The 26,187-nt window shown below is 42.9% G+C and overlaps 1 protein-coding gene across 1 annotated transcript in view; it reads right to left on the bottom strand.

Annotated features, from left to right (window-relative positions):
• Positions 1 to 26,187, bottom strand: part of MAMLD1 (mastermind like domain containing 1) — a 117,085-nt gene that overhangs the window by 40,563 nt on the left and 50,335 nt on the right. Inside the window, exon 2 of the mRNA XM_056859548.1 lies at positions 14,527 to 16,209. Coding sequence (XP_056715526.1) covers positions 14,527 to 16,209 — 1,683 coding nt within the window. The remainder of the gene's footprint in view (positions 1 to 14,526; positions 16,210 to 26,187) is intronic.

A 26,187-nucleotide genomic window follows, 5' to 3' on the forward strand; every position in this document is an offset into this window, starting at 1 on the left:
CATCCTACTGTGGTCTATTTAATGGAGCTTACTCCTCAGTAAAATGTTCACATGATTCCACTGTCAAGTACCATTGTATTTGAAACACTTTTGATTTTTCAGCAACTGAAATGCTGTGGACTCCGATACCTCTTCCTCATTTCCCGAGTGTAACAAAATTAGATTTAAAGTGGGGGAAGGGAGAGAACCAATCTGCGGCTGTACAATTCACATGCAGATTTTTGTACTCCTTTTATACTGGGGAAGGAATTATGTTTTTATACCTCCTGCTGAGCCTGACAGGATCTGCAGGTAAATCAGCAGAGTTTGGCTCAACGGTAGCTCTTCCTCCCAACCCTCCAGGGTGAGGATGGTGCTGGCTACAGAATGTCTGCCAGCGAGCCAGGGAGGAAAAATACTGCAGGAACAGCTTAATTCCAGATCTAAATGAGCTCAGCAGGGAATCTAAACAGCCAAGTCAATTGCCAGACTCTGTACCTCTTCAACCTCATTCTGCTTCTTTGATCAGAATCATTTCTGAGTTGCAGTGATTAATGGACTAATAGAGGAAGTCACAGGACATCTCTCGGGAGCGAGAAGAGAAAGAAAAATGTAGCTCAGCCTCCTTAGGCAATTATTCTGTTAACACATTTTCATATTGAAAACCACAAAGAAATATATCTGTGGATTTAAGAAAACACGCAGAAAAACAGCTTTAAGATCACCCAAGCGACATCAAAAGGGCAATATCCTATCTTTGCATCTTGTTAAGCCATAATTAGTTTGAAAGCAAGATAAAATACTTAACAGGGCCACCCAGTCCATTATAGGGACAGAATAGTTGTCTCAGGAACCAAATTAAGGCTGAGCCCAAAACAACTGGCTGATAGATTTCTTTACAGACAAAACTTGTAAGAACTGCTTACCAGTATTCTTTGCTTTCAAACTTAGCTTTGAAGGTATTCTTAATTTGTGTCTCATGCTCTTTTTTTTACTATTATTTAACACGATTTGCAGATAATGTTGATTTCATTCCTTGCAGCACATTTTCAACACAGACCCAGAGTGGCTGTTAATTCACAGCCTTTGGCTTGCTCTCGTGTCAGTAGGCAAACTGTGAATCATCCCTCTGTTCCTTAGAGTTGCAGATGTGCGAGAGAACCAAATGAAACTAGCTCGGTCTTCCCTCCCCCATTCAGAAAGAGAGACAATGCCAGTTCCTGTTCATAGACACTTCTTTGTTCCCCCACCCACCCACATGCTGAAATTTCTCCAAAATGCCCAAACCCCGGGGAGAAAAGGGGGGGCAAAGATACAAAGAGAAAAACAATTTTACCAAGAAAGTTATTTTGAGATACTGCACTGGAAAACAGAACTTTCTGGCAATATTTTTCTGAAGCCGAACACTACAGCAATAACATAAAGAGGGAAAAAGCAAACTCCTGTAATTCCCCCTCCTCCTATTAAGGTCACAAGACTAGAATCACTTAGCAGACTTTGCTGTTCTTTTGGATTTTCCAGAATTGGGGGGGGGGTTTGCCACTAATTATTTAAAGACTAGAAGATCAGATAAGATGTATGAATGAACACTAGCCATCTGCACATATAAGACTAGATAATGTCCTGTTTTTCTAATGCCTAAAACCATGGGGTGAAAACGCATGGTCGCATTAGCCTCCTTTAATCCCTGTTTTAACCAGGCTAGAATGCATATTAGGCGAAACGCATGGGTTCGATCCTGGATGAATCCCGGCTGAAACAGGGATTAAAGGAGGATAAAGCGGCCATGCGTTTTCGCCCATGGTTAGGGTGGGCTGCTTACTAAAAATTGAAGTCACATTGGTTTTACAAACTATGGTTTATATTGCATTAGATCTGCACCCAAAGAGTTTCATTGCATATAGTGGATCTTAACCACGGTTAAAACAACCACGTAAACCATGGTTGGTTGGTTACCTTAACATAAGACCACCCTCTCCTGCTGGATCAGTAGTCCATCTAGTCTAGCAGCAACCTGTTGCATACGGTAGCCTACCAGTTGCTCTAGAGGGCCAGGCAAAGCATAGAGGCCAAGGCATGGTCAGAGAACCTGTTTTATTGTCATATGACCATGCCCGGGAGGAGATGCCCAGGTTCATGCATCCCCTCCTCCCACTCTTTTCTGATACCACCAGTTAAATCATTTGGCATTATGGGAGCAATCCTAAAAAGGACTACTCAGAAGAAAGCCCCATGTTATTCAATGGGGCTCACTCCCAGGAAAGAGTCTGTAGGCTTGCAGCCTATGTCTGAATCACACAGCCTGGATTGTTCTCTTCCCTCCCAATCAACATTAGCACAGAGTTTAGAACTATAGTTTACCATGAAACTCTTCAACTGTTGAACTACATGTAACAGAAGAGGAAGGGTGAGTGAGCAAGCAAGATTAAGGATTGTCCAAGATCACTCACGTAATGGTAGAGGGTTTGTCATTGTGTCTGAATCAAGCTATTCAACCTGAACTGGGTCATCTGTGACATCAACTTTGTATTCCTTCTCTGCATGATCTCTAAACTATGGGCTAGATCCAAACTAAACTGGCAATTTCCACCAATCCTGTCTTTTCCTGTCCCCTTAGGAGCAGCATTTTAGTGAGTTCAGTGGGAGGGAAGAGTTAGGGCAGTTCCATTCTGCATTAGGAAATTCACTCAGGGATAGATTATAATGTTTAGGAATTTTATTATTTTCTAATTTCAAGGTATCCCTGTTAACAGCCATTTGGAAGGCATGAATCATGGGGTTTGTGCTATTCGGATTAAACTTAGATTTCACTCGGAACGGAGAAATATGGCTAGAGCCGGATTTGAAATGATCTTTGAGTTTAATAAGCCGAAACAATTTAAACAAATCAACACGGGTCTGAAATGCAGAGTAAGCGGGCGCCGGAACAAAACTTAAACCCATATTAAGCACTTTTTCTTCAAGGGGATTTAACATTCTGGAGGATAGGTTGACCACTAAGCATTCTTCTTTCGATAGGGACGCTTCTCGAAAAAATGCATTCCCTCCTCTCTAGGGCGGAGTCCATAGCTCCGGTTGGAATCAGAGCTATTTGCGGAGTCGCTGTAAGACTCCTCTTCACTATAGCGGTTGCCGTTTTTAAAACCTTTTCGTTTATTCTGTTTGTTGTAGCCTCTATAGTTGGTTTGTTTGCTACCACCTTTAGACTCCTCAGAGTAATACCAAAGGTATACTCTTTTGCTGGAATAATCTTCCTTGTCCCTCTTGAATTTTTTAGCCTTAAATTCTTTAATATCATCTGCAACTAGTAAATCCTCCTAATGATATCTCCACACTTAGCTTCCTTACCCTACGTGGAACTGACATTGGAATTTTACCCCTGGTGGGATATATAATGTAACCTACAATTTGAAAACTATGTAGAAAATTTATGCAAGATGCCTTTTTGTAAGTAATTTTTATTGAAATATTTATTGGGATATTTATTGCTTAATTTTGTTATACTTATGATTGATATTATGATTGTGATTTTTACATGAATAGGAAGGACTGAAGAAGAATTATTAATTAGTCAAGAATTTGAAACGGCCGTATCCTCCATTGCTAGTGGCATCCATCATACTACATGATTATTATCTACATAAGAAGATTTTTTGTACTCAGCTTTGGGACAATTGAGAATATGAATATTTGTAAACAATTGTTGTAGGTCCTTTTGTATATATTGTCCTACATTGTATGTCATTGCACGTAGCTTGTTATAAAGTTTTGCACTTTGTTTAATAGTAACTTCGCTCCTGTACTAAGTACCTGGAGGTTGGCAACCCTACATAGTAGGCCTACATAGAGTATGCCTAACACAGAGGGATGTAACTAGTTCCAACTCTGAGCACCCCAACACAAAAGTTATGCTCCGAAGGTAGAAATCCTTGTGCCTGTGGAAACAAACCACCGGATCTCTACCATACCATCGACAACTCCAATTGTTGGCTTAGAGAATGAAGGAATCATTTCCTATCTCACCAAAGTGATGATGTGGAAATTACATCTGGTCAAACCAATTTCTGAAGAGCAGTGGAACTACCATCAGGAGGTCCTACGCCACCATCCTGGGAGAACAGGATGGAATAACCCACGCTTTCAAGCCAGGAGCCCACAGCCTTTTAATAATGGCTACACATAATTCTGCTGATTTTGCATTTTTCCCTGGGCCGCGAGTCGTCAATTGCGCGGCCAGCTGTCTTCTGAAGATTCCGTGACAAGCACAAAACTGTCTAATTCTGTGCTGCTCGGGATGGTACAATAGAAGCCTGTGACAGACAACTCAGAGAACTGAGTGGCACAACCATTTTGCTCAAGGAAAAAAAATAATTGGGGCAGGAAAGACGAGCCCTAGAAATTGGTCCTTTCCTGCTTTTGGGGGGGGAAAAATATATATATATATAGATATATAAATAATATATATATAATTATATATATATATAAAATAAAACCATTTTTAAATGGCTTTAAAAAAGCATTTAAATAAGATTTATACACACACACACACACACACATATATATATAATGGCTTTTTTTTTTAAAAAAAGCAGCAGCATCTGCTGACAGATCGGATGTCATTTAATGATTGCCTTTGGAATACGTGTTTCATGATTGCCTGTGAAGATTGAAGGCATTTACATTTTTTAAAGTAAGATCTTACACCACTGCTTAAAGATTTATTATATGTGTATCACCCCCATCTTTCTTCTACCAGGGATCTCAAGGCAGGGTACTGAGGGTTTCCAGAAGATCTCCTAATATCTTGTCAATGAACTGACATCCAGATCTGTTTAACTTCAGCAAGGCTGATATATGCTGCTTTATAATTACTATTTTTTAATTTCATGAAGGCTCTCTTTTGAAATTTGCCTGAAAGTGAAAAAGGAACAGACAGGGGAATAACCATTTGTGACAGAAATAAACACACTCAAGGCTGAAGTTCCCATTCCAGACAATGTTTCCCCATCTGTAGACAGGTCAGACTCCTGGATCAGACTTCCTGCTTTCTATCATTACAATTTGTCACAAAACCCATCTTTTGTCAACTCAAAGGGCACTTAATTAGCTGAAGCCTGCTTTTTGTTCAAAAGGTTCCTAACCGCTCCCCCACCCCAAGTTTCTGCATCTGTGCTATTACTACTGGGAAGCTGTGTAATCAAATTTGGATTTCCCCACTATTCTGGGTCATTAAGGGAAACAGAGACACACACAACACTCTTAAAACTAAAAGAAATACATCCACAGAACGAGCAGCAAGAATGTCCTACATTGTGCAAACCCTAGGGTTGCCAGGTCCCACTTCGCCACCGACTGGAGGTTTTTGGGATGGAGCCTGAGGAGGGCAGGGTTTGGGGAGGGGAGGGACTTCAATGGCATAGCGTCCAATTGTCAGGTGAACTAATCTCTATCAACTGAAGATCAGTTGTAATAGTGGGAGATCTCCAGCTAGTACCTGGAGGTTGGCAACCCTAGCGAACCCTCTCTTCTCATGCAGAACTTAGCCCTATTCCAATGCCTAGGCCCGAGTGTTACACCTGACTTGCAAATTAATGATTGTTTAAACCTTGGGTGATCTTGCACATAATAAATGAATTGATTGATCGTTCCAACCAATGCACATATGCACCAAAGAGCTCTTTATTTTATTTTTTGCTTTTTTAAAAAAGCCTGATCAAAACAAAGTTAATTTTTTAAGTGAGTTGCAGAATGGCTATAAAAGTGAGCTGCAAGAGGATCTCCGGACATCTCTCAGTCTCTGCAATGTGTTCTCTGGCAGATGTACTGCAAACCAACAGCTTGTTTTTAAGATTTGGAAACCTAAAGAAACATCCTGTCACTGGATATCATAACCAGTTTAAAAATAAGCTCTCTCAGATATAATCATGGAGTTTATGAGAAAGGGCTCTGCTTTTCCAAGATCTTGAGAACTACTGCTTTAATTTTAAACTGCAATGTTTCTAACTTCTCTGAGGTAACAGCTGGAAAAACAAACACACATAAAAATGTGTTGGATGTTCTGAGACCAGAAAGAGTCTTGGGCCCATAACTGAACAAACCGTACTCATACAAGTTAACATAACACGTCAGTTTTTATTACTGTTTCACAAACTATGGCACAACAAATCCAAAACTGCCACTAGCAGACTCAGCTGGGACTGCCCACCAATCCCACACTTTAATGAGCATACCTGTATTAATTCACTTAGTGGGGGGGATTTGCATGCAAATTTTATTTAGATGCATACTTATTTCTCTTTACACATTACACGTTTTTAAACCTATGCCTAACTTACTACAGAACCTCTTTCTGCATCCTGTGAACACATCTACCTGGAAATGTTACACTAGGTCTGGTTATTGGGGAGGGGGGATTCTGTGAACAGGATCCTAGATTCCTGTCTATGATATGTGGATTTGGTTCAAGAAGAGTTTATGGGATTGTCACAAATAAGTCACCCTGTGAACTTCCACGTATTCTGCATTAGCTGTTTTGTCTAACACACAGTTCCTTTTGAAGGCAGTTTCACTCAAGCGGTTACATTACACAGAATACATTCTACAGGACTCAGATTTCCACTATCGTGAAATGCAAACCTTCACTGGCCAAATCAATATCTGTCAATGCGTAACAATAAAAGCATTGAACATCAGATGGGGAAAGATTAAGCATTATCAGATTTACCACTTGTGCAGGCAATCTGGGGTTTTATATGAATTGTCTGTCAGGGCTGGAGATCTGAGATAAGAGTGTTGTTAAAAAGAAGCACAACCACAAGGTTACTCTTTGGAATGCGAAGTCTTCCTTTAAAAATGCCACTTAAAAGTCACAAAAGCACCCACTCCCGCCCCACTCCCAGCAGCTGCTCCCTTTGCCACCACCCTAGGCCTCCTTATCCCATTTTATATATATATTGTCATTTACCTTCAAACTGGCTCTAACATCCACATGGCTTTTCATGTACAATGCACCACTTCTTGCTCAAAAGGGAGGCAAAAAAGACCTCTCACAGTCTGAACCACATTCGAAAAGTGCAAAAAAAAAGACAAAAGGGCAGAAACGTTTAAAACACATCGCTCCAGCGCTCCTTCGGAAAAGAGACAAGCGGGCGTCTACATCAACAATCATTCTTAAATGCAGAAGTGGTCCTCATCGGTTTAACAAATTATCGTTCCTTGCCAGATGCTAAATCTGGTTCTGTATTTGATTAGGAGAGTCAAGAATTGTAGCTCAAGAGATGAAAGCATATTGTTAAGCGCTATCTTCCTCAAGAGGAGAGATTCAAAAAGGTGATGCTACAGTGTTTCATTCCCTTTGGATTAGGGTGCATTTAAAGGCTTGCAGCATCTACAGAATATATGTTTATTTGTAAACATAAACAGAACACTTTGGAAGGGCCAGATTCCTACAGCTGACAGCACAACCACTAATCCTGCATTGGGTTTCCCAAAGAAAGAGGATCCTCCCCTTAAAGATGCTTCACCTCCAGCCACATTGCCAAGCCGGATCCATCACAGCTCTTGTGACTTTTCTCTGGCCCTCTCCATGTTTACACGTGCTCCAGATTGTTTCTCTACCCCTCCCACTAGCTGAAGGGTGTCACCTTCTGAGGCTGAAGTGAGATTCCAGGCCATTAAGGAAGCATTCCTACTAGTCATTATGTAATATTAACATCAAGTCCTTGATTATTCATCAGTTGTTCAGTAATAGGACCATTGGCGGTAGGTAATTAAGACAGCCACATGTCATACTCTTATTCTGCGTGAGTAAATTGTTCCAGAATGCCACCTAACCATGCACACAGGCTGTAAGAGTGTGAGTAGGGCTTAGGCCTGCTTACTCCACAGAAGCAATCTCCATGAAGTTGTTGCTACAGTGACATGTAGAGACCCTGATCTTGCCAACTGCCCTGACGAGGCAATTTCCCACTTCTGCTCAGAAAACACTATTTTTATTCTATTTATTTTATTTGTACCCCGCCCCTTCCCGGCAAAGCTGGGTTCAGGGCAGCTAACAAAATATCAATACAACAAATATAAAATTTAATATAATATACAATTAAAACCATAAAATCTAATCTGAGTTAATAATATATTTCCTAGCCTATATACCGATGGCGGCCTAAAATGTGTTCCAATTACCCTACCACCTAAAAGGAAAAAGTATCCCCACATGGTGGCAGGTCAAGATGATACTAGGCAATCACCAGCCGGCTACTAGATAGCTGCTAACACCAAGATGGGCATTTGCCATGTAAATGGGGATGCTCATCTTTTTATCCTGCCCTTTGTGCTAAAGAAGGCTCAGGATGGTGTTCCTGGTTTTCCTTGCTCCATTTTATCTTCACAACTTCCCTGTAAGGTAGGTTAGACAGCGAAAGAAACTGGCCCAAGGTCACCCAGTGAGCTATATGGCTGACTGGGGGGGGGGGGGTTTGAATCCAACTCTTTCTCACTTGTTCTAGTCCAGGGGTTCTCAACAAGGGGGGAATTATTGTCAAAGGCTTTCACGGTCAGAGTTCATTGGTTCTTGTAGGTTATCTGGGCTGTGTAACCGTGGTCTTGGTATTTTCTTTCCTATAAATACCAAGACCACAATTACACAGCCCGGATAACCTACAAGAACCAAGGGGGGAATTAATTTTAGGGTTCCGGGGAGGGGGGATTTGGACCACTATTCAGCATAGTGTGATGTCTTGTAGATTATGTGCAATCTATAAAATTGTAGGTTCTAGTCTGACCCTGACCAACTCGATACACATTACAATCCAGGCCAAGGTTCTTCCACTCAGATAGGGCTTCCAGCACCCTTTACATAGTATGTGAAACCCTTTTTTCAGAGGTTTCATAGGCGTGTAAAATTAACACCGGATTGTGATAGCAGGACTTGCTTGCGCATTCTGATGTGTTAACTTGTGCTCAGAGCCTACATGTGCTCAGAGCACATGCAAAGGCGTTGCATGCTGCCCTCTGCCACCCTGTACTTTGTTGGCTCTACACACATTCAGACATCTGAAAAAGGGCAATAACCCATATATCAACCCTAACCTTACTTTAATCTGAAAATTAAACCAGTTTTACATTAATATTTTGTTGTCTGTAAGCTTTTAGTATTATAATACAGCCTATAAAATTGTATACAGTGCAATGTTGACATTATTATGATTTCATATGATCTGAATTGTTATCTTGTTATTTTATGCTACTATGTAAAAATTCTGGAATGTAATTTATAGGGTTTTTTAAAAAATCAATAAAATATTTTCTAAAATGTCCCCCTAACATTACTTTACAGTGCCTTCATCTGCGTGCCTTTTTTAAAACTGAATACTATCAAATGCAAGTTGTTGCTTCCTGCTAATGTCCTTGGTATGGTGCCTTCCAGAACCATACTGAGAGCAAGTGCCTTCACCTTCCTGAGCTCAGACCAAACTTCCCTGCTGTTATTTTTATGAGCACATCCTCATGTTTACCTCCTCTGTTCCCAACCCTGTCAACTTCATTTATTCTCCTGCCCATGTTCAGAAAGGTACACTCCATATTTTCAAGTGTTCGGTGTATTCCTCCCTCACCTTAATATGACTAGTACAGGTTATACATTCAAAGGACAGCCTGATTCGCTTGGATTATATTTTACTCACATTTTCCTCAGCCTCTCTTCCCATATCCCATTCCACTGGCCATTTCACTCCTTGTCATGCCTGAGCACAGTCACTGCATGTCATTCCTCATCCTCACACACTGATCCTCCCCAAGTTGTAGGTCATGAAAACAAGGGGGGGAGAGAGGGGGAAATCAAGGGTTTCTGCTGATCTCAGCATTTAAGCGACTCGTATGCTCTGCTTGACATTAAAGACATTTGATCCAACTTTTGGCTGTTATATTTTTCAGTTGGAGGGCTTCTCTTTTGTTTGTTTCTTGTTCCCAGCATGCCAAGGGCACAACCTGACACCAGCTGGCCGCACCTGACCTACTGAATCTGACAAAGCATCCTATACATGATGCAGACAAAGTGGCCCAAAGATCATGGCATGGAAGTCCCACACTTTTCAATCATTCAGCCTGGTGAAAAGTTCTGGAAAGCTCAAAAGCTTGCACAGTATTGCATTGTGTCAGTTGGGCTTAGTAAAATGTATTACATGGCTTATATTTTTGCTATGGACCAACACAGCTATGTAAGTTTTTGGTCCACAAATCTCCAGTCTCTCCCAAAGCCTGTTTTGGAGACCAGAACATCTGCACTTGGGAAACCTGCTTTTTACTAACAGGGGAAGCGGTTATTCACACACTCAATCGTTCACTCTGGCCTATCAAAATAATGGGATCCATGATGATGAACATACTAGCCCAATATATATGGTAAGGTGATATTTGGATTACTTGATGGTTGTTTAGTGAGGCATGAGGCTAAGGGGATGTATTAAATAAACTAAAAAGGTATAAGAAACATCATCATCTAACAGTGATATCAAGCCCCTATGTGGTAAGCAAAGTCTGAAAAATGCACATATTGGGGCTGTGGGGGTCTGAGGGTTGAAGGCCACTATTTTCTTAAGTGTAATTTATTCTGTATTGATTTCCAAGAGACATCCACATTTGCATTCTAGGGCCATTTTGGAAAGTGTTTCATATGCTCTATTTGAGGAGAGGGTTATTTGCATACTTCTCTCTACACACAACAGTCACTTGCAATAATAGCCAGAAGTTGAATTATTTTGTACTAAGCTGTTGCACCAATAACTACAAGAATATGAATGCCCATTGTTGAGTAGTCTTGTACTAGTCAAACATAGTTTATGCAAGTTTTTTCCCCTGCTCTATGAGTCAGGATTAAGGATTTCCCAAAGTTTCTTTGCTTCACCTTCTTAATGAACTTGCTATGCACATGAATGAAGTACACAATTTTAAAGGAGTTAACTTCTCTGTGGTTTTTGAAGGTTTGGAAATGGGTATAAAGGCAATCTAGCTAGGAAGATATTTCATCTAAAAAATCAGAATCTTTGTCCTACTATCAAACTGGGAATGAATTACTATAATAGTTGGGTATTTAATGAAGACACCCCTTTTCTTGGATTAAACAAATCATTTATTGTGTTGAAAACTAGCCACCTAAACCTCATTGTGAGAATCTAACACGGTTTTCTGTAAATGTCATCAGCTCCAAACAGAGTTGCACTAGGGATTCTTCTTAAAATGTTATTAAAAATCCACATCAGAATGATTAATTAGTTGATTAATAGCACAGAATAATCAATTGACGCTTCTATCCTAAGCTCAATAGAAACAGAAATACCACAATGCAAAAAGAAAAAAACTTGATGAGCAATACTAGAATTGCGATAATCCATTTATGTCTCTATGGGCTGTGTGTAGGTTTGCAGTCAGAATCCATGGTTTGTGATAAAAGCCATTAAGCTCATAAAAAGAAATGCCCTGATCCTCTACTCACTTGTTATTCAGAGGCAGCTTAACAAGCTATATAAAATCCAGAACAGAGCTGTCGTTTAGTACATAATTAATGTTCTAAGTCTCTCCTAGTAAAACCAGTCAGGCATCATAAGCTTACCTAACCGATTTGAAAATGTGAAATTTTCTTTGCTCACAGTTATTGTCACAACAGACGTGAATTCTTACGGCTCATCAGTATGGGAGATTTCTGTGCTCCCAGGTGGGTAATTTCAGACACATCCTTAGAAAAAGGCGAAAGCAGCCCAAGGGGGGGGGGGAAATAAAGACAGACTTGAATGGAATGGGTGCTTTATTTCTGAAATCCAAATGGCAGGAAGTCAAGTACACTGGGATGCCCCTCCTTGTAGTGTGTGTGAAGGTTATTTATGAGTATGAGAAAGACACATTGAAAGGCACTTTCTTCTTAATACTGCCTTCCATGTTCCAAACATTAGCCTTGGCAATGAACACACGTTACAGGGCTTAGCCTTGGTGAGTGACGGTGCCCTAAGAATCCAGGTTTTCACACCACAGCATTGCACCTTACTATTTGTGGACTGCGTTCAGCCAGTGCTTCCTGTTTAGAAGATGAGGGGCCATAGCCAGCTAAGCATAGGTGCCAGGTGGGTCAGAGATATACTGTTGACTTTGCCAGAGGAATACCCCTCCCCATCTCAGAACACAGCTGGTTCTAACTTTAGAGGGACCCTGGGCAGAAAGTGCTCAGTGCCCCCCTCCTCTCTCCCCACCACCAGGACCCCCACTCACACCTCCCTCCTTGCACCTACCTGTCTGTGTGTCCTTCCCCTGCCTGACCCCTCCTTACCAGCCTACACTCTAGGGGAGAGGCGGTGGCTTAGTGGTAGAGCATCTGCTTGGTATGCAGAAGGTCCCAGGTTCAACCCCTGCCATCTCCAATTAAAGGGACTAGGCAAGTAGGTGATATGAAAGACCTCTGCTTGAGACCCTTGAGAGCCGCTGCTGGTCTGAGTAGACAATACTGACTTTGATGGACCAAGGGACTGATTCAGTATAAGGCAGCTTCATGTGTTCACTCACAGCTATCTGCATGCCCTCTTGTCAGCAGCAATGGGCATTGTGTGTGGCTGGGAATGGTTTTGCTGTGACCATCAAGAGCACTGCTTGCACAACCAGCACACTCTTCCCTGGTAGTGCTGGGCAGCCAGGGGCACAGGAGGGAGAGTACCTGCTAGCGAGCAGGTGGGCAAAGGAGGAATAGCAGGCAGGGGTTGATGGCAGTGGGCCCTGGCAGATGCCCCACCTCAGGCTACGCTGCCTCAGAGCACTTCTCAGGTGCCTAAGAAACAGAAAGCATATACAACATGCACATTTAAATAAGGACCATTTCTCTAGTTGCAGGTCTTGATCTTCCCTCTTATTAATACAACAGATTTTAGTTCAGAGGAAGAGAAAATGAAATACCTAATGTGGGAAGGAGTCCCCCATAGTTTGTTACAGGCAGCTAAATTCTGTTCTGTAGCGATCAAAATTCACTTGGAAAAGATGGGTACAGTTAATAATTTTAAATCCTATGAGTTAATAGTTTGGCCATATTTTTGTGTGAGAGTATTCTAACTGGGTTTTATTAATTGTTTATTTTGTATTTATAATGTATATTTGTACTCTTTTACTGGCAATTGCTGTAATAATAATAAACAGAACTCTAGTTGCAGGTGTATGTGAAGCATCAGAGCTTATCTCCCTTGCTAGATCTATTTGGTAGTCCCATTGCTGTCCCTTGGTCTTGGAAACAGATCTCGCAGCTCTGCAAGTGGGCACTGGATCAGGAAACATCCGAGAGATGGCACCGAAGGCAAAATTGGTTTGTTCCCAAAATAAAATACTGGTTTTTCTCTCACAAGATTCCCATTTCTTTGTCACAAGAAGCTCAGAGCTCTGCTCAAGAGTTGATCCACAGAACTCCTTCTTCATCACCTGGTCACAAGAGAAATCCTTGTAAGATGCTCCCCGAAGCCAACCTGCCTGTGGCTACGGGCTGTTTTGTAACTGGATCACTGCTTGTCAAAAGCAAGCCATTCTGGGAGAAGGGTTGCAACAAGTCTTTCAAGACCTGCTTGTTGCAACACAAAACATTCTCATCAACTTGGCTTCACTTCACAGCTTACGCTGATGTTAAGGTTGCTCAGTGTGAAATCGGGGCTTGATTTCTATCGGACAGAGTTCAGGGGAAGTCATCAGTGTCCAAGGCTGAATTCTTCCTCCCAAAGACCCTTCTTGGCCAACACACACACTGTCTTTCTTACATACATAGGCTCTCACATTCAAGACCTCAGTGTATATATCACCCTCCCCTAGTGGCTCAGGGTGGCTGTTTTAGGGCCCCTTACACTCAGGAAATTAGAGCCTGGTATTGCTTAGGGCCAGGCTTGACCTGTGAAAGGGTCACATATGTGGACTGCTTTCCCCACATAATGCTAGATGAGGCAGCCTGCTATTTTTTTTTGGCATATCACGAAAGTCTCCCCACCCCCACCATTTTCTAAAAACAAACGTAAGGACAGTGATCTTTGCGCAACAACCTTGGCTGTTGTTTTTATCCTTCAGGTTTTTGTCTTTGTAATTGTTCGTGTTTGTCACAGAGATGTATCGCAGAAAGACGATGGTCAAATTTTAATTTTAATGAATGAAAACAGCAACCCACCCAGCCCCAAACAAAAAACCTGTGCATTTTGACACCCCTGCCACTTGGTTCCAGTCTGAACATTGATTCCCTCTCACCTACCACATATTTACTCAGTACATGTTTGTCCCAACTTCCCACCAAGGAGCTCAGGATGGTATACATCATTCTTGTGTTAGAGAATGAAGGAGAGACTGGCCCAACATCACCCAGAGAGCTTCCATGGCAAGGTGGAGATTCTGAATCCGGATCTCTTGCATCCAAGTCCAACACCATAATCACTATATCAGGCTGGCTAGAAAGAGGTTTGATCAAGAGCATCATATATAGTTAGGGACAAACGGTGCATGGCCAAAGAACCAAAAGCACCTATATGGAAGAAGAAAGGGTCTTCTTACCTGTCGGGTTTGAGATGGCTGCACATGCCGCTGCATCCGAGACGGCTGCATCAGTTGCCGCAGCTGCTGATGGATGAACTGGTTGTTATTGACTTGCTGAGACTGCTGGGACGTGGCTACTTGCTGCTGCTGCTGCTGCTGCTGCTGCTGGAGATAATGAATGAGCGATTGCTGCCCAGGGCCCGAAGTCATGGGAGACATCTTCTGAGGAGCAGTGGACTCCGAAGTGAAATGGGACAGCGGCTTGGTGTTGTTGAATGAAAACTGGTCTTGTCCGACGGGCCCTTCGGTCACCAAGCCCGGCTGCAAGCCATTGGATTGCTGCTGCATGATAAGGTTCATATTTTTGGATTGAGCTGCAGACATTGGTTTGAAGAGAGAGCTCTGCATGCTGGTCGGATTGCTGGTCGGAGTTATGTTTGGAATCAAGGAACTCTGAGGGCTAAACGGGGGTTGGTGCAGAGCAGGGCTCGAAAGCTTCTCTGGCCTATATGGCGGGGAGGGCCCAGTATTTGTAGACACCAAGTTGTTTTGTGGGCTTTTGATGCTGTTGGCCGGAATGCTGGTGGCAGACATATTGGAAAGGATAGGATTTGGAGGGCTGAAAGGCTGCTGGTTGAGAACGGGACTGGAAAGCTTCTCAGAACCAAAAGGAGGAGATGGACCGCTGGATGGATTGCTATTGGATGTTATGCTTGAAAGCAAAGAGCTCTGAGGACTTTGAATATTGCTTCCTGGCAAGCCATTAGAATTCATGCTAGACACCATGACATTTTGGGGACTGAACGGCTGATGGTGAGGGGAAGACCCTTGCCGGTAAGGGGGAGAGAGGCCTTGGGATGATATGTTAGACCAGTTAGGACCTTGATGCTTGGTAGCAGGGACCTGTTTGCTTGCTGCCAATTGTTTTAGTTGCTGTGCATGCCAATTAGAGCTAGTCATGTTGGGTAAAGGTACCGAAAGCATAGACTGAGCCTGGTTTTTACTTGGTGCAGTTGATGAAATGGGAGACCCAACAGGTTTGTTTTGGGGTGGAACTGGATAGATGGCTCCAGCTGAGGAGGGCCTCATTTGGGGTGAGCCTCCACTTGTAGGGTTACACCCTGGAGAAAACTCTTTACTGGGCACATGGTTCTCCAAGTGCGGTGTCTGCGGAGAGGACTTTGGAGTGTTGTTGATGGTTGGCTGTGGGTGGCCAAGACTTCCAAGAGGCTCCTCAGGTTTGCTTCCCAAGATCTTCTCAAGGTCGAGTTCATTGGGAGAAGGTTCAGGCATTTTAGTCAGTTCTTCCAACAAGTCTTGTAGTTCCTGGTCTACAGACTGTATGTTGCTGCCTTTCTCATCATAATGGCTCATACTGTTTTGGCTGCCAATGGACCCCTTCTGCCCCACTTCAGTGTTAGGTGGTACTGAAAATGGAGACCCTATACTGCTACCATTCATATGATTATTTTCCAACAGCATGGCATGACCCGGCACTCCTATAGAGGATGCACCATGATTGGTGGAGAAGGGTGACTGCTGCATATCTGGACAAGAAACAGGATTGGCTCCTTGTCCCATTGAAAGAGTGACATCATCAAGACAGAGTCTCTTGTTATCGCTTGGGAAAATGACATCAGGCATGGTGTGGGAGGCAGGGGAACTGTCATCTTCCAGCTTTCTCTTAATGGATCCCTGTAACTGCAAAGAAAACAATGTTTTATTAATCTTACTGCAATCTTCAAACATACAATGCAAATTAATGAATACATCAAGTGAAAAAGCAAACAAACCTTATTTTGAATTTACTGATAGAGTTACGTCAAAGCTACATTTAACCTGGTTCTAATGCCTCCTCAAAATCTACACTCAATTCCAGCGCCTTTGTACAATTAGGTCAAGCCTATGTAAGAAAGTATTTCTTGTTTTTTGTCCAAGTCTTTGATGTTTGATTTGTGTATTGTGGTCCCTAGACTAGAACTAAACTGAACTGACTAAAGCTCCCAGTTCTTCATGCTGACCCACAGTGATCTAACTACTTGGATTCATCCCACATAACTGTTGATTCCCTCACCCTGCTCCTCTCCCATCTTTGCCATCTTACTATAGAGGCCATGAAGTCTTTGGAAGCAGAGACCCATCTTTGTTGCTTCTGCTGCAAAGCAATATAAACTGATGGTTTTGTGCAGGGCCGGCTCCAGGTTTTGGTGCCTGCAAGTGCCCACCCAACTAAGTATGCTGCTCCATTATACACACAGGCAACCTTCTGGAAGCGGGAGAGCAGCACAACTCTCATGTTCTTTTAAGCACCTCCAGCAAGGCTAAGAGTTTAGGGCATCTTAACATGTTTGCATGTGTGGGGAGTGGAGTACTGTCCTTTTGTGCTCTCTTGGCCACTGATGGCATTAAGAAGAGCCTGCAAGAGTTGGGTTCCCCACCACCAGAATTTGGAGATCACTCCAGAGAAACCCATGATGTTATACAGGGGGTTGTAGGGAGAGTTCCCTTACCTGTTGTGAGGAGAAGTAGAGGGCGTGGCGCTACTATTTCTGAGGGGAACAGGTGGGCCAAGCATCTCTGACAGACATTGGGCCTAGGGTTGCCAGGTCCCTCTTTGCCACCGGCAGGAGATTTTTGGCATGGAGCCTGAGGAGGGTGGGGTTTGGGAAGGGGCTTCAACACTATAGGGTTGCCTGTAGTGCTATTGCCAAAGCACCCATTTTCTCCAGGTGAACTGATCTCTATCGGCTGGAGATCAGTTGTAATAGGAGATCTGCAGCTAGTACCTGGAGGTTGGCAACCCTAATTGGGCCTCTACCAGGACATGAGCCTTATCAAATACCTAACAGTCCCAGATTCTGACACTGGCCTCATTTTATGTATATAAGAATTTCTCCAAAGACTTGACATTTGCCAACATGAACAACAGATTCCACAACCCCCCCCCCCAAGAGCAGAATGCTGTTTTCAGTTATGGCACTGTACTCTGCGCTCCTAGTACACATGCCGAGATTTATTCTACAGAAATTATTTTTCCTCTGAACAATAGCAACTTTGAAAGGAACCACAAACTAAAACTGGCAACACACAGCCAACAAGAGGTATTCAAACTCACACAGAGACAGTGCCGCTATTTTACATTCCTTACAGGCAGAGCTTTTGAAATAATCTGCATACTTTCTAAAACGACGCAAAACAAAAAGTCTCAACTATCTGAACAGGCTATAATCTTTCAAGCTACCTAACCACAGATGTCTCAGACTCTGCAAAAACAGCAACTGACAGGCTAAATCTTAATATGTTACAGTCCTTTGTAATCCACGTCAGTCAACCTGTTGTTCCTTCAGGGGCTTGTAAATACTTCACAAAAAATGGAAGGAAAAAAAAACATTGTTAGGCTACAATAACTCCCCCAAATAAAGACGATCCTCCTTAATCAAGTTCATTCAGAAACCAGAAATCACAGCAAAAAGAAAAAGAAAGGAAGAAGTTATATTTTCTACACTCTCTAAAGATTCTGAGCAGCACACAATGGCTCTCTCATGGCCACTTGAGATGACTTGGCAATCTCTTCAAAATGCAATTATCTGTGGCCCTCATTTTAATAACCAGGACCAGGTGTCAACAGGATTAATCAGCCATAAATGCAGCTGTGTTGAGTTAAAGGCATTAAAACTGTGCTCTTATTTACCAAGAAGTAGATAATTTCAAAACGCAGTCATCAGTTTATAAAGAGGAGAATGGGGGGGTGATCATTTTCTTCAGGTTACCTGGAAAAGCAGCAAGGAGACTCCAGTCTTTTCCCACTGCTAGTCATTACTGTACTTGTACAGAACGTGATCAAGAACGCATTCTCAACTACTCCCTCTCAAACAGCAGCAGCTGAGCCGCCCTAAGCCCGGCTTTTTGCTGGGGAGGGCGGGATACAAGCTTAATAAAATAAACAAACAAATAAATAAAATTCCACCAATATCATTCACAGTATTTCATCTACACAGGGGTAGATGAAAAGCAGACAAGGGTCGTTTACCTCCCACTGCACTGATTGCAAAGACTGTCCCTAAGAGAAGTACGGTACTTCAGTGCTGAAGTTACTGCTAGACAGAACAACTGCTGTTTGTTCCAAGAACAAGCATATACCATTTTCAACCATTCCAGTGCCTCAGTACAAACTAGGGTTTCTGGGTCACCTTAGATATAGAAAGACTTGGGTTCAGCGCATGACTCTGCTATAAAACTGTCTGGGAATGTGGGCCAATTGCTAGGGTTGCCAGGTCCCTCTCTGCCACCAGTGGGAGGTTTTTGGGGTGGAGCCTGAGGAGGGTGAGGTTTGGGGAGGGACTTCTATGCCATAGAGTCCAATTGCCAAAGCAGCCATTTTCTCCAGGTGAACTGATCGCTATAGGCTGGAAATCAGTTGTAATAGCAGGAGATCTCCGGCTACTACCTGGAGGTTGGCAACCCTAGTGCAATCCAAACCATCAGCTGTGCTTCAGTCCCCAACACTCCTCTGTTCTGGGGAGGGGTGGGGGACTTGATCACAAAGAAGCGTAGTTAGCCACCAATTTTCTCCCCGCACAGATGGTATAAAAATAATCCTTGTCAAACAAACAAAGCATAATACGAGATCAGGACTGGGCAACACCTCAGCCATAATTTCCAAGTTTCTGGTCACTTTTGTGATCTATTCAACCCTAAAGCCATACCAGGAATAAAACAAGCAAAAAATTCCTCTCGAGTCATGGGGCATTTTATGACTGAACCCAATTACTTCCAAAGGTGGATATGAGTAAGAGAGAGATCTGTACTTTCAAAATAGCATTGGACTATGTAAAGGCTGTGTCCAGGACTGGATCTTTGGGGGGAGGGCTCTCAAAGAAGAAAGGGGGGAAATTAACCTTTTACTCTCTGCCACACCCCCTTCACTCATGATGATTTCTCACAGGTCTCCAGCTGCTCAGAACAACTTACATGGTTCTCTCCCCCCACCCAATCTTCTTCCAACAATCCTATGAGGTAGGTTAGGCTGGGAAACAGCAATTGGTAGGGTTGACAACCTCCAGGTACTAGCTGGAGATCTCTTGCTATTACAACTGATCTCCAGCCAATAGAGATCAGTTCACCTGGAGTAAATGGCCGCTTTGGCAATTGGACTCTATGGCATTGAAGTCTCTCCCCTCCTCAGGCGCCCCCCCCCCCCAAAAAAAACCCCTCCTGTCAGTGGCGAAGAAGGACCTGGCAACCCTAGCAATTGGCCCACGCTCCCAGGCAGTTTCATAACCGGGTCATGTGCTGAACCCAGGTCTTTCTATACCTGAGGTGACATTTTCTTAACTTTACCATGCTGGCTGCAATGCAGCATTTCTTCCAGGCCCACCATTCAATTTTTGCCTAACCAGGCAGATAACTGAAAAACACACAAACTGTCTAAACATCACCCTCTCCTCACTCTCTCAACTCTTATGAGGCACTATAGTATTGCCGTCATTTGTGTTGTTTTATGTTTGTACTACACTAAAACACAAAGGCAACTCCCCCCACACACCCCTCACTTAACAAGGCATGCCTAATCAGACCTGCCTGTCAGCATTACTTCGATTTTGGGCTGATGTGACAGCTAGATGAAGTCTATACTTGGAAAGCCCATGGCAGACAGGTTGACTGCACTGAAAACATTCCCTCCTCTGACAGGATGATCACCACCTCCCTCCCGACATGAGCTGCTACATAGTTTTAGAAGCTCGTCTTCTAAAACTGTTAATGATAGATGCCTTCTGAACTTATGACTGCAAGTTGTGTCACTTCCTCTGGTCTAATTCACATCCTGCCTTGCTTAACTTCTACAAAATGAAAGGGGAGGAGGAAGAGGACAGCAACATGGTATGCAATACCCGGCTGGAAAAGCCTCCAGGCTACATGACACACATACAGAAGAGAAGCAAGTCACTGCAGAATATGAAGGGAAGCGCCAACAGAGGCAAGTGAAGCACACTTGGAAAAGGAGAACCTGCCTATATTGAGCACATGTGTTTCCTAATGTTTGGAACCTATTTAAAAAATAGGTTGCAAATACTCCAACAGAACTTCTCACCAATTTGATATATTTGGAAGGAATATAAAACCAGTGAAGTGACATTAGAGTGGATATACTTTTAGTTGTAAATATAAAAGATTTCACAGCATCCTAGAGGCGGGACAAAGAAGCTCCTGGTTCAGCTGGCTTTACTGTATCTACTTTAAAAACTCACTTTAAACCTCAGACACAAGCACCCACTTTTCAATTTATCGGCTTGCACATTACTTCTACCTACATCGATACCAGGTCCGGTTCCCAACACCTCCATTTAAAAGGATCAGGTAGCAGGTGATGTGAAAGACCTCAGCCTGAGACCCTGGAAGGCCTCTGCCAGTCAGAGCAGGCAAGACTAACCTTGACCGTCTGGTGGTCTGACTCAGTTGAAGGCAGCTTTGTGTATAACTGTTTATTTGGTACAAGCCATCCTTCTTGCTTCCTTCTTGTCTATAGCCTGAGAGAAGACAGACTGAGACATCACTAGGGCAAGCCTTAAAAAAACAATCCACCAACTGAAGACCAATTATTTTCATCCTTTCTGCCATTTTGTGTGAATAGGGCAATTCACACATTTGTCCAGTTTCAGAACACTGGGATTTCAAATATACGTACCAAAGCTGGAAGATACATATTGCCCTATTCACACAAAATGATAACCGCAAGTATCAGGAGCACTGAGGTTGTGTGTGAGTGGAGATCACACTGAACACCAAAGTAGTAACAACTGAGAACTATAGATCTGTCATAAAACAAGGTAATCCACATATAAGCCCACACAATCCATACCACACTGGGATTGAATTGGAGCGTGAAGAGTTTTGTGTAACTCAAAGAATCTGCCAAGACAAACCTAATAAGTAAAAGGGCTTTATTCACAAGCATTAATACTTGGTACCTCATGAACTAAGCAGGAGTAGAGGAGAAAAGGGTCACTAGAAGATAATGGAAATGAAAGGGGGGGGGGAAACATCGATCTGCTTGCAGTCAAGACAGAGAAGCAGATTCATTGACTGTATTCACCTGCCACATGTACAAGAACCAGGTGTTACACCTTGGTTACTAAACAGAATCTTGTACAGCAAAAATCTGCATTTTGACAAATGCAGTTATAAAGAGCCAGACAATACTGTTTCCTCCCCATGCCATCCTCCAAGCAAATGATGCCTCTTAATTAGTCATCCAAAGATTTAACAGCAGCCACACTGGGCATATTGTTTAGTTGTAACTTTCACATTTCATTTACTGACAAGTGTTATTAACTTGACAGCTGAAGAAAGAAGTAGTGCTTTTTTCCCCTTTGCTTTCCCCCCCTTCTTCTCCCATTTTCTCTAGCTGCACTGCACAATTCTTTCGTTTCTGGCTGTAAATCAAGATCAATCTCCAACTCAATGCTTCTCCATTGCCACTGCCTCGCTTTACCCTTCTTCTAATGCTCGCAGTATCATTTTATGTCACTTTCTTTTATAGTCCATTAATTTCAAAGTCCTCTGAATCCCTTTACAGTAATTTCTCAGACTACATTAATTTCTTGTGATGTCACAAAGATGGTGAATAGTGGATCCCCTCCACTGGGAAATAAAAAGAGAGGACAGATTTTTGCTGTGTGTGTTTTTTTTTAAGAGACCAAGTGGGATTTCTAGATGATTTTCTTTCTTTAGCGGTTTTGCTGACTTGATGTTCCAATCACAGGGGAGTGCTATGGAGGGTTCTGCAGAAAGCACTGGGTGGACTTGCATTCGCATTGCACACAGTATGCTCTCATCTTCCATGTTTATTATATTTTTTATCCCACCCCTTCTCCAAAAGGAGCTCAGGGTGGTAGATACGTCTGCCCTCATTTTGTCCTAACCAACAACCTTGTGAGGTAGGTTAAAACAGAGTTGCACTTACCTGTAACTGCTGTTCATTGAGTGTCTTCTGTGCAGGCACGCATGGGACTGTCCCATGTGGGACTGCACTGAAGACACAACGATGAAACAGAGCAGCTGGCCAAGGTCTACTATGGGACATAAACTGACCTCACACCAGTTCTTGTCCAAACACAATACCACACTGGCTTTCGACCCTGCAAAGTACAACCCAAGTTTAAGGAATCTAATACCAATTCATCTTCATTCAGCCTTTCCATGCTCCATATGTATACTTTAGTGACCTGGGAGCAGGAAAAGTTCCGGCATGGATCCATCTGGATTCTCAACAAGGGGTAGGGCTCGATCCTTCTGTGTAGCTTGACTGCTTGCCACATGACCCAACCATCCCTGCATATCACATCACCTATCAACATTTTAAAACTTAAGAACCACTCCCTGGATCTAAGCAAGGGTCTACCTGGACCATCAAACATCCTGCTTCTAACCATGGCCAGCTAGGTATCATGAAGAGGCATGATGGCCTGCTTGGTCATCAGCTACTTCTGAATATGGGAACTCCCTCTAGCTGTCATGGTTAACAGATGGAGATAGACCTATCTGTCATCAGTTTGATCACCTTGTAAACAAACTAAGTCAGTGGCCATCATTACAGCTTGAAGTCCACAAGAACTATTGATAAATAAGTTGGGCAAGAATGGGCAACCCTGGCATGAATGCCAAACAGTGGCACACCACTGTTCAGCCCACATTACCAGTTCTCTGCCTGAGACAAGCTCCCAAAAGCTGGGGGCTGAGAATTTAATATCCTTGAAACAAATGCTCCAGTTGTGCCCAAGATATCTGCCAGAACTTGGTGCTTCCAATCCAGGGCTTTGGCACCAGGATGTAGAGAACAAAGCATTCTTGGATCTTGGCCTGGAATAGACACACTGGTCTATGGAAAAGAAAAATAGCTGTAACCTTGATTGTTCTTGGAAAGTCAATGCTGAGTGGTCTTATGGTGGATTATTTTGCAGCCTTCCAACTGTTTATTACTGTGAAACTCTAGTCCCATTGACAATCAACAATAGCCTTGTTGTTGGCTTAGGCAGAACTTCACTGCAGGTCAAGTAACAAATACTTGCATGTCCTAGGGTTGCCAGGCCCCCCCTTTGCCACCGGCGAAGGTTTTTGGGGCAGAGCCTGAGGAGGGCGGGGTTTGGGGAGGGGAGGGACTTCAATACCATAGAGTCCAATTGCCAAAGCGGCTATTTTCTCCAGGGGAACTGATCTTTATCAGCTGGAGATCATTTGTAATAGGAGATCTCCAGCTAGTACCTGGAGGTTGGCAACCCTAAAAACCCATCATTTCATACACACACACACACACCAATACCAATATCTGGCTAGTTCTCAACAGGCAAAATGTAAGTTCCTTCCCTTGACAGAGAGGTTCCTTCCAACCACCTCCCATTTTCAGTCATAAGTCCCACACTCCAGTAGCAGAACAGAGAAGGCCCCAGGACCAACAGGAAAGTCCGCTCTCTGCCTGAGACTGAAGACAGTTTAATATATTCAAAGCTGCTGTAGTTGCTAGGCAAATGAGCATAACTGAGACCCAGGAAAACTATTTCTTGCTACCCAAGCCAGCGCTTTGAAAGCTGCTTGAAGTTTTAAACAAGCAAAACCCTAAAACGTGAAGCAAAACTATGTACTCTATGACCATGTCCAAACGGTAAAGACGCAAAGAACTAACTACACATTACAGGCAAATGCAAAAAACAGAATCCTGACGCAGGGTTTTAACTTTGTAAAGACCTAAACAGCAAGAAGAATGGGGAAGCAGTAGGAAGGGAAAGCAATTAAGCCCCTCCCACCCAATTCATTGCTTGAAAATTCTTACCTTGCTTGCTGAAAGGCTTTATTATGAGCAATTTTCTTGCAATGTGTAGTTAACCACCACAATTCACTTATAAAGAGATATAAGAAAGTGTTTCCTAGATTTAGTTGCCTACTCACTTTTTTTTTTGCTGAATATTTTTCATTCTCACCTACCTTCATCAAGGCTCTGATCACATTGTTATGGGATTGCCTCCCACTCTACCCTTCTTGGAGCAAGGGCAGGAAAAAAATGTACTAAATTGATAGAAAGAGACTACTCCTGGAGGTGTCTGTTGTGCTAGCAATAGCCAGATCCCCAGTATTTTACCCTAATATCCAACTGATCTTCTGTAAACGAATTGAATAAAATGACAGTTTCAGATATAATAATAATTTGCACTTACCTGGGGGCTTTGAGTAGGCAAAGCACTCTGCATACAATACACTGCTGTTAGCCCTGTTCAGGAAATCCACGTGTAACCCAGAGAACATGTCAGTTTCCCCAAACTGCACCCTAAGGTTGCCAACAGCCAGGTAGCAGCAGGAGATCTCCTGCTAATTCAACTGATCTCCAGCAGATAGGGATCAGATCAACTGGAGAATAATGGCAGCTTTGGCAATTGAACTCTATGGCATTGAAGCCCCTCCCCTCCCCCAAACCCCGCCCTCCTCAGGCTCCGCCCCCAAAATCTCCCGCTGGTGGCGAAGAGGTTCCTGGCAATCCTACTGCATCCCCTAGTTCAGTCTCAGTTTAGGAAAATGGCACAAGGGGAAAAGGCTGAAGCCACTTTTCCGTGCATATTAGGGACTTGATCCTAATTGGGCACCACACACAAACTGAGAAGAACTCAGAACTCTGAAGAAATTGTGGTACATTGGACACGGTAGGGATCCAGACCCAACCTGTGTACTTTGTAATGTATGACTATGTTATTGTTATCTGCATATAGGAGAGAGGGACAACAGCCTCAGGATGTGAAATCTGAGCTGGGGGCTTCCTGGCTCACAGCTTGCGCTCTTAGCTACTTTGCTTTTAACTTTAACATTTCTCCGAACTACTGAGAGATACCGCGTTAATCGCACATTCATCACCGTAAGTTGACAACCTAAATGCTGACTTGTGGGGAAAAGAAGACCACCAGAGAAAATGGTGTTCCTGGTAGATAAATGAATTTGACAGCACTGTGTGCTTCTTACCCTTGTAGGTTTTTTATGGAATCCTTCATTTATAAAGCTTTTGTTCTGAACTCAAAAAGGGTCAGCTGTGAAATACAGCTTGCCTCCCCGACTACCCCAATGCTGTTTTCTAAATATCTCAGGTGAATGTGGACAAGAAGGCTGTTTACAGCCTGCAGTGTTAATGGGAAGGGATTAAAAGAAAAAGAAAAGAAATACAGATATTATCAGACAATGCAATTGCTGGAAATCAAAAAGGATTTCTCACTACAACTCTCTCAAAAAGACTGTCTTGTTAAAAACTTTCTGATATATATTGGATCCACTTTCATCTGATAAATCTCTGCTTGTGTGCAACTGGAAATCTTTGTAAATGCTCTTGGGTAGTGACACCGGCACCATGTTGATGTGTAGCGGGCTATATAACATTCTAGCAGCAAAATAAAACAGGAGGCCAGTGGTAGAGTAGAGACTAACAGAATCGGATTCCCGCACAAGGTTTTGCAAGTTAGAGCTCATTTCATCAGATGCACTGGAGCGCACATCCATTGGTGGTGGTAGAAAGTGCCATCAAGTCATAGCTGACTTTATGGTGACCCCATAGGGTTTTTAAGGCAAGAGATGAACAGAGGTAAAAGAAGAAGTTTTTATGTGCTGACTTTGGTTTTTATGTGCTGACTTTCTCTTATCACCTAAGGA

This window comes from Euleptes europaea, chromosome 13 (genome assembly GCF_029931775.1).
Source record: "Euleptes europaea isolate rEulEur1 chromosome 13, rEulEur1.hap1, whole genome shotgun sequence".
NCBI classification, from domain to species: Eukaryota; Metazoa; Chordata; class Lepidosauria; order Squamata; family Sphaerodactylidae; genus Euleptes; species Euleptes europaea.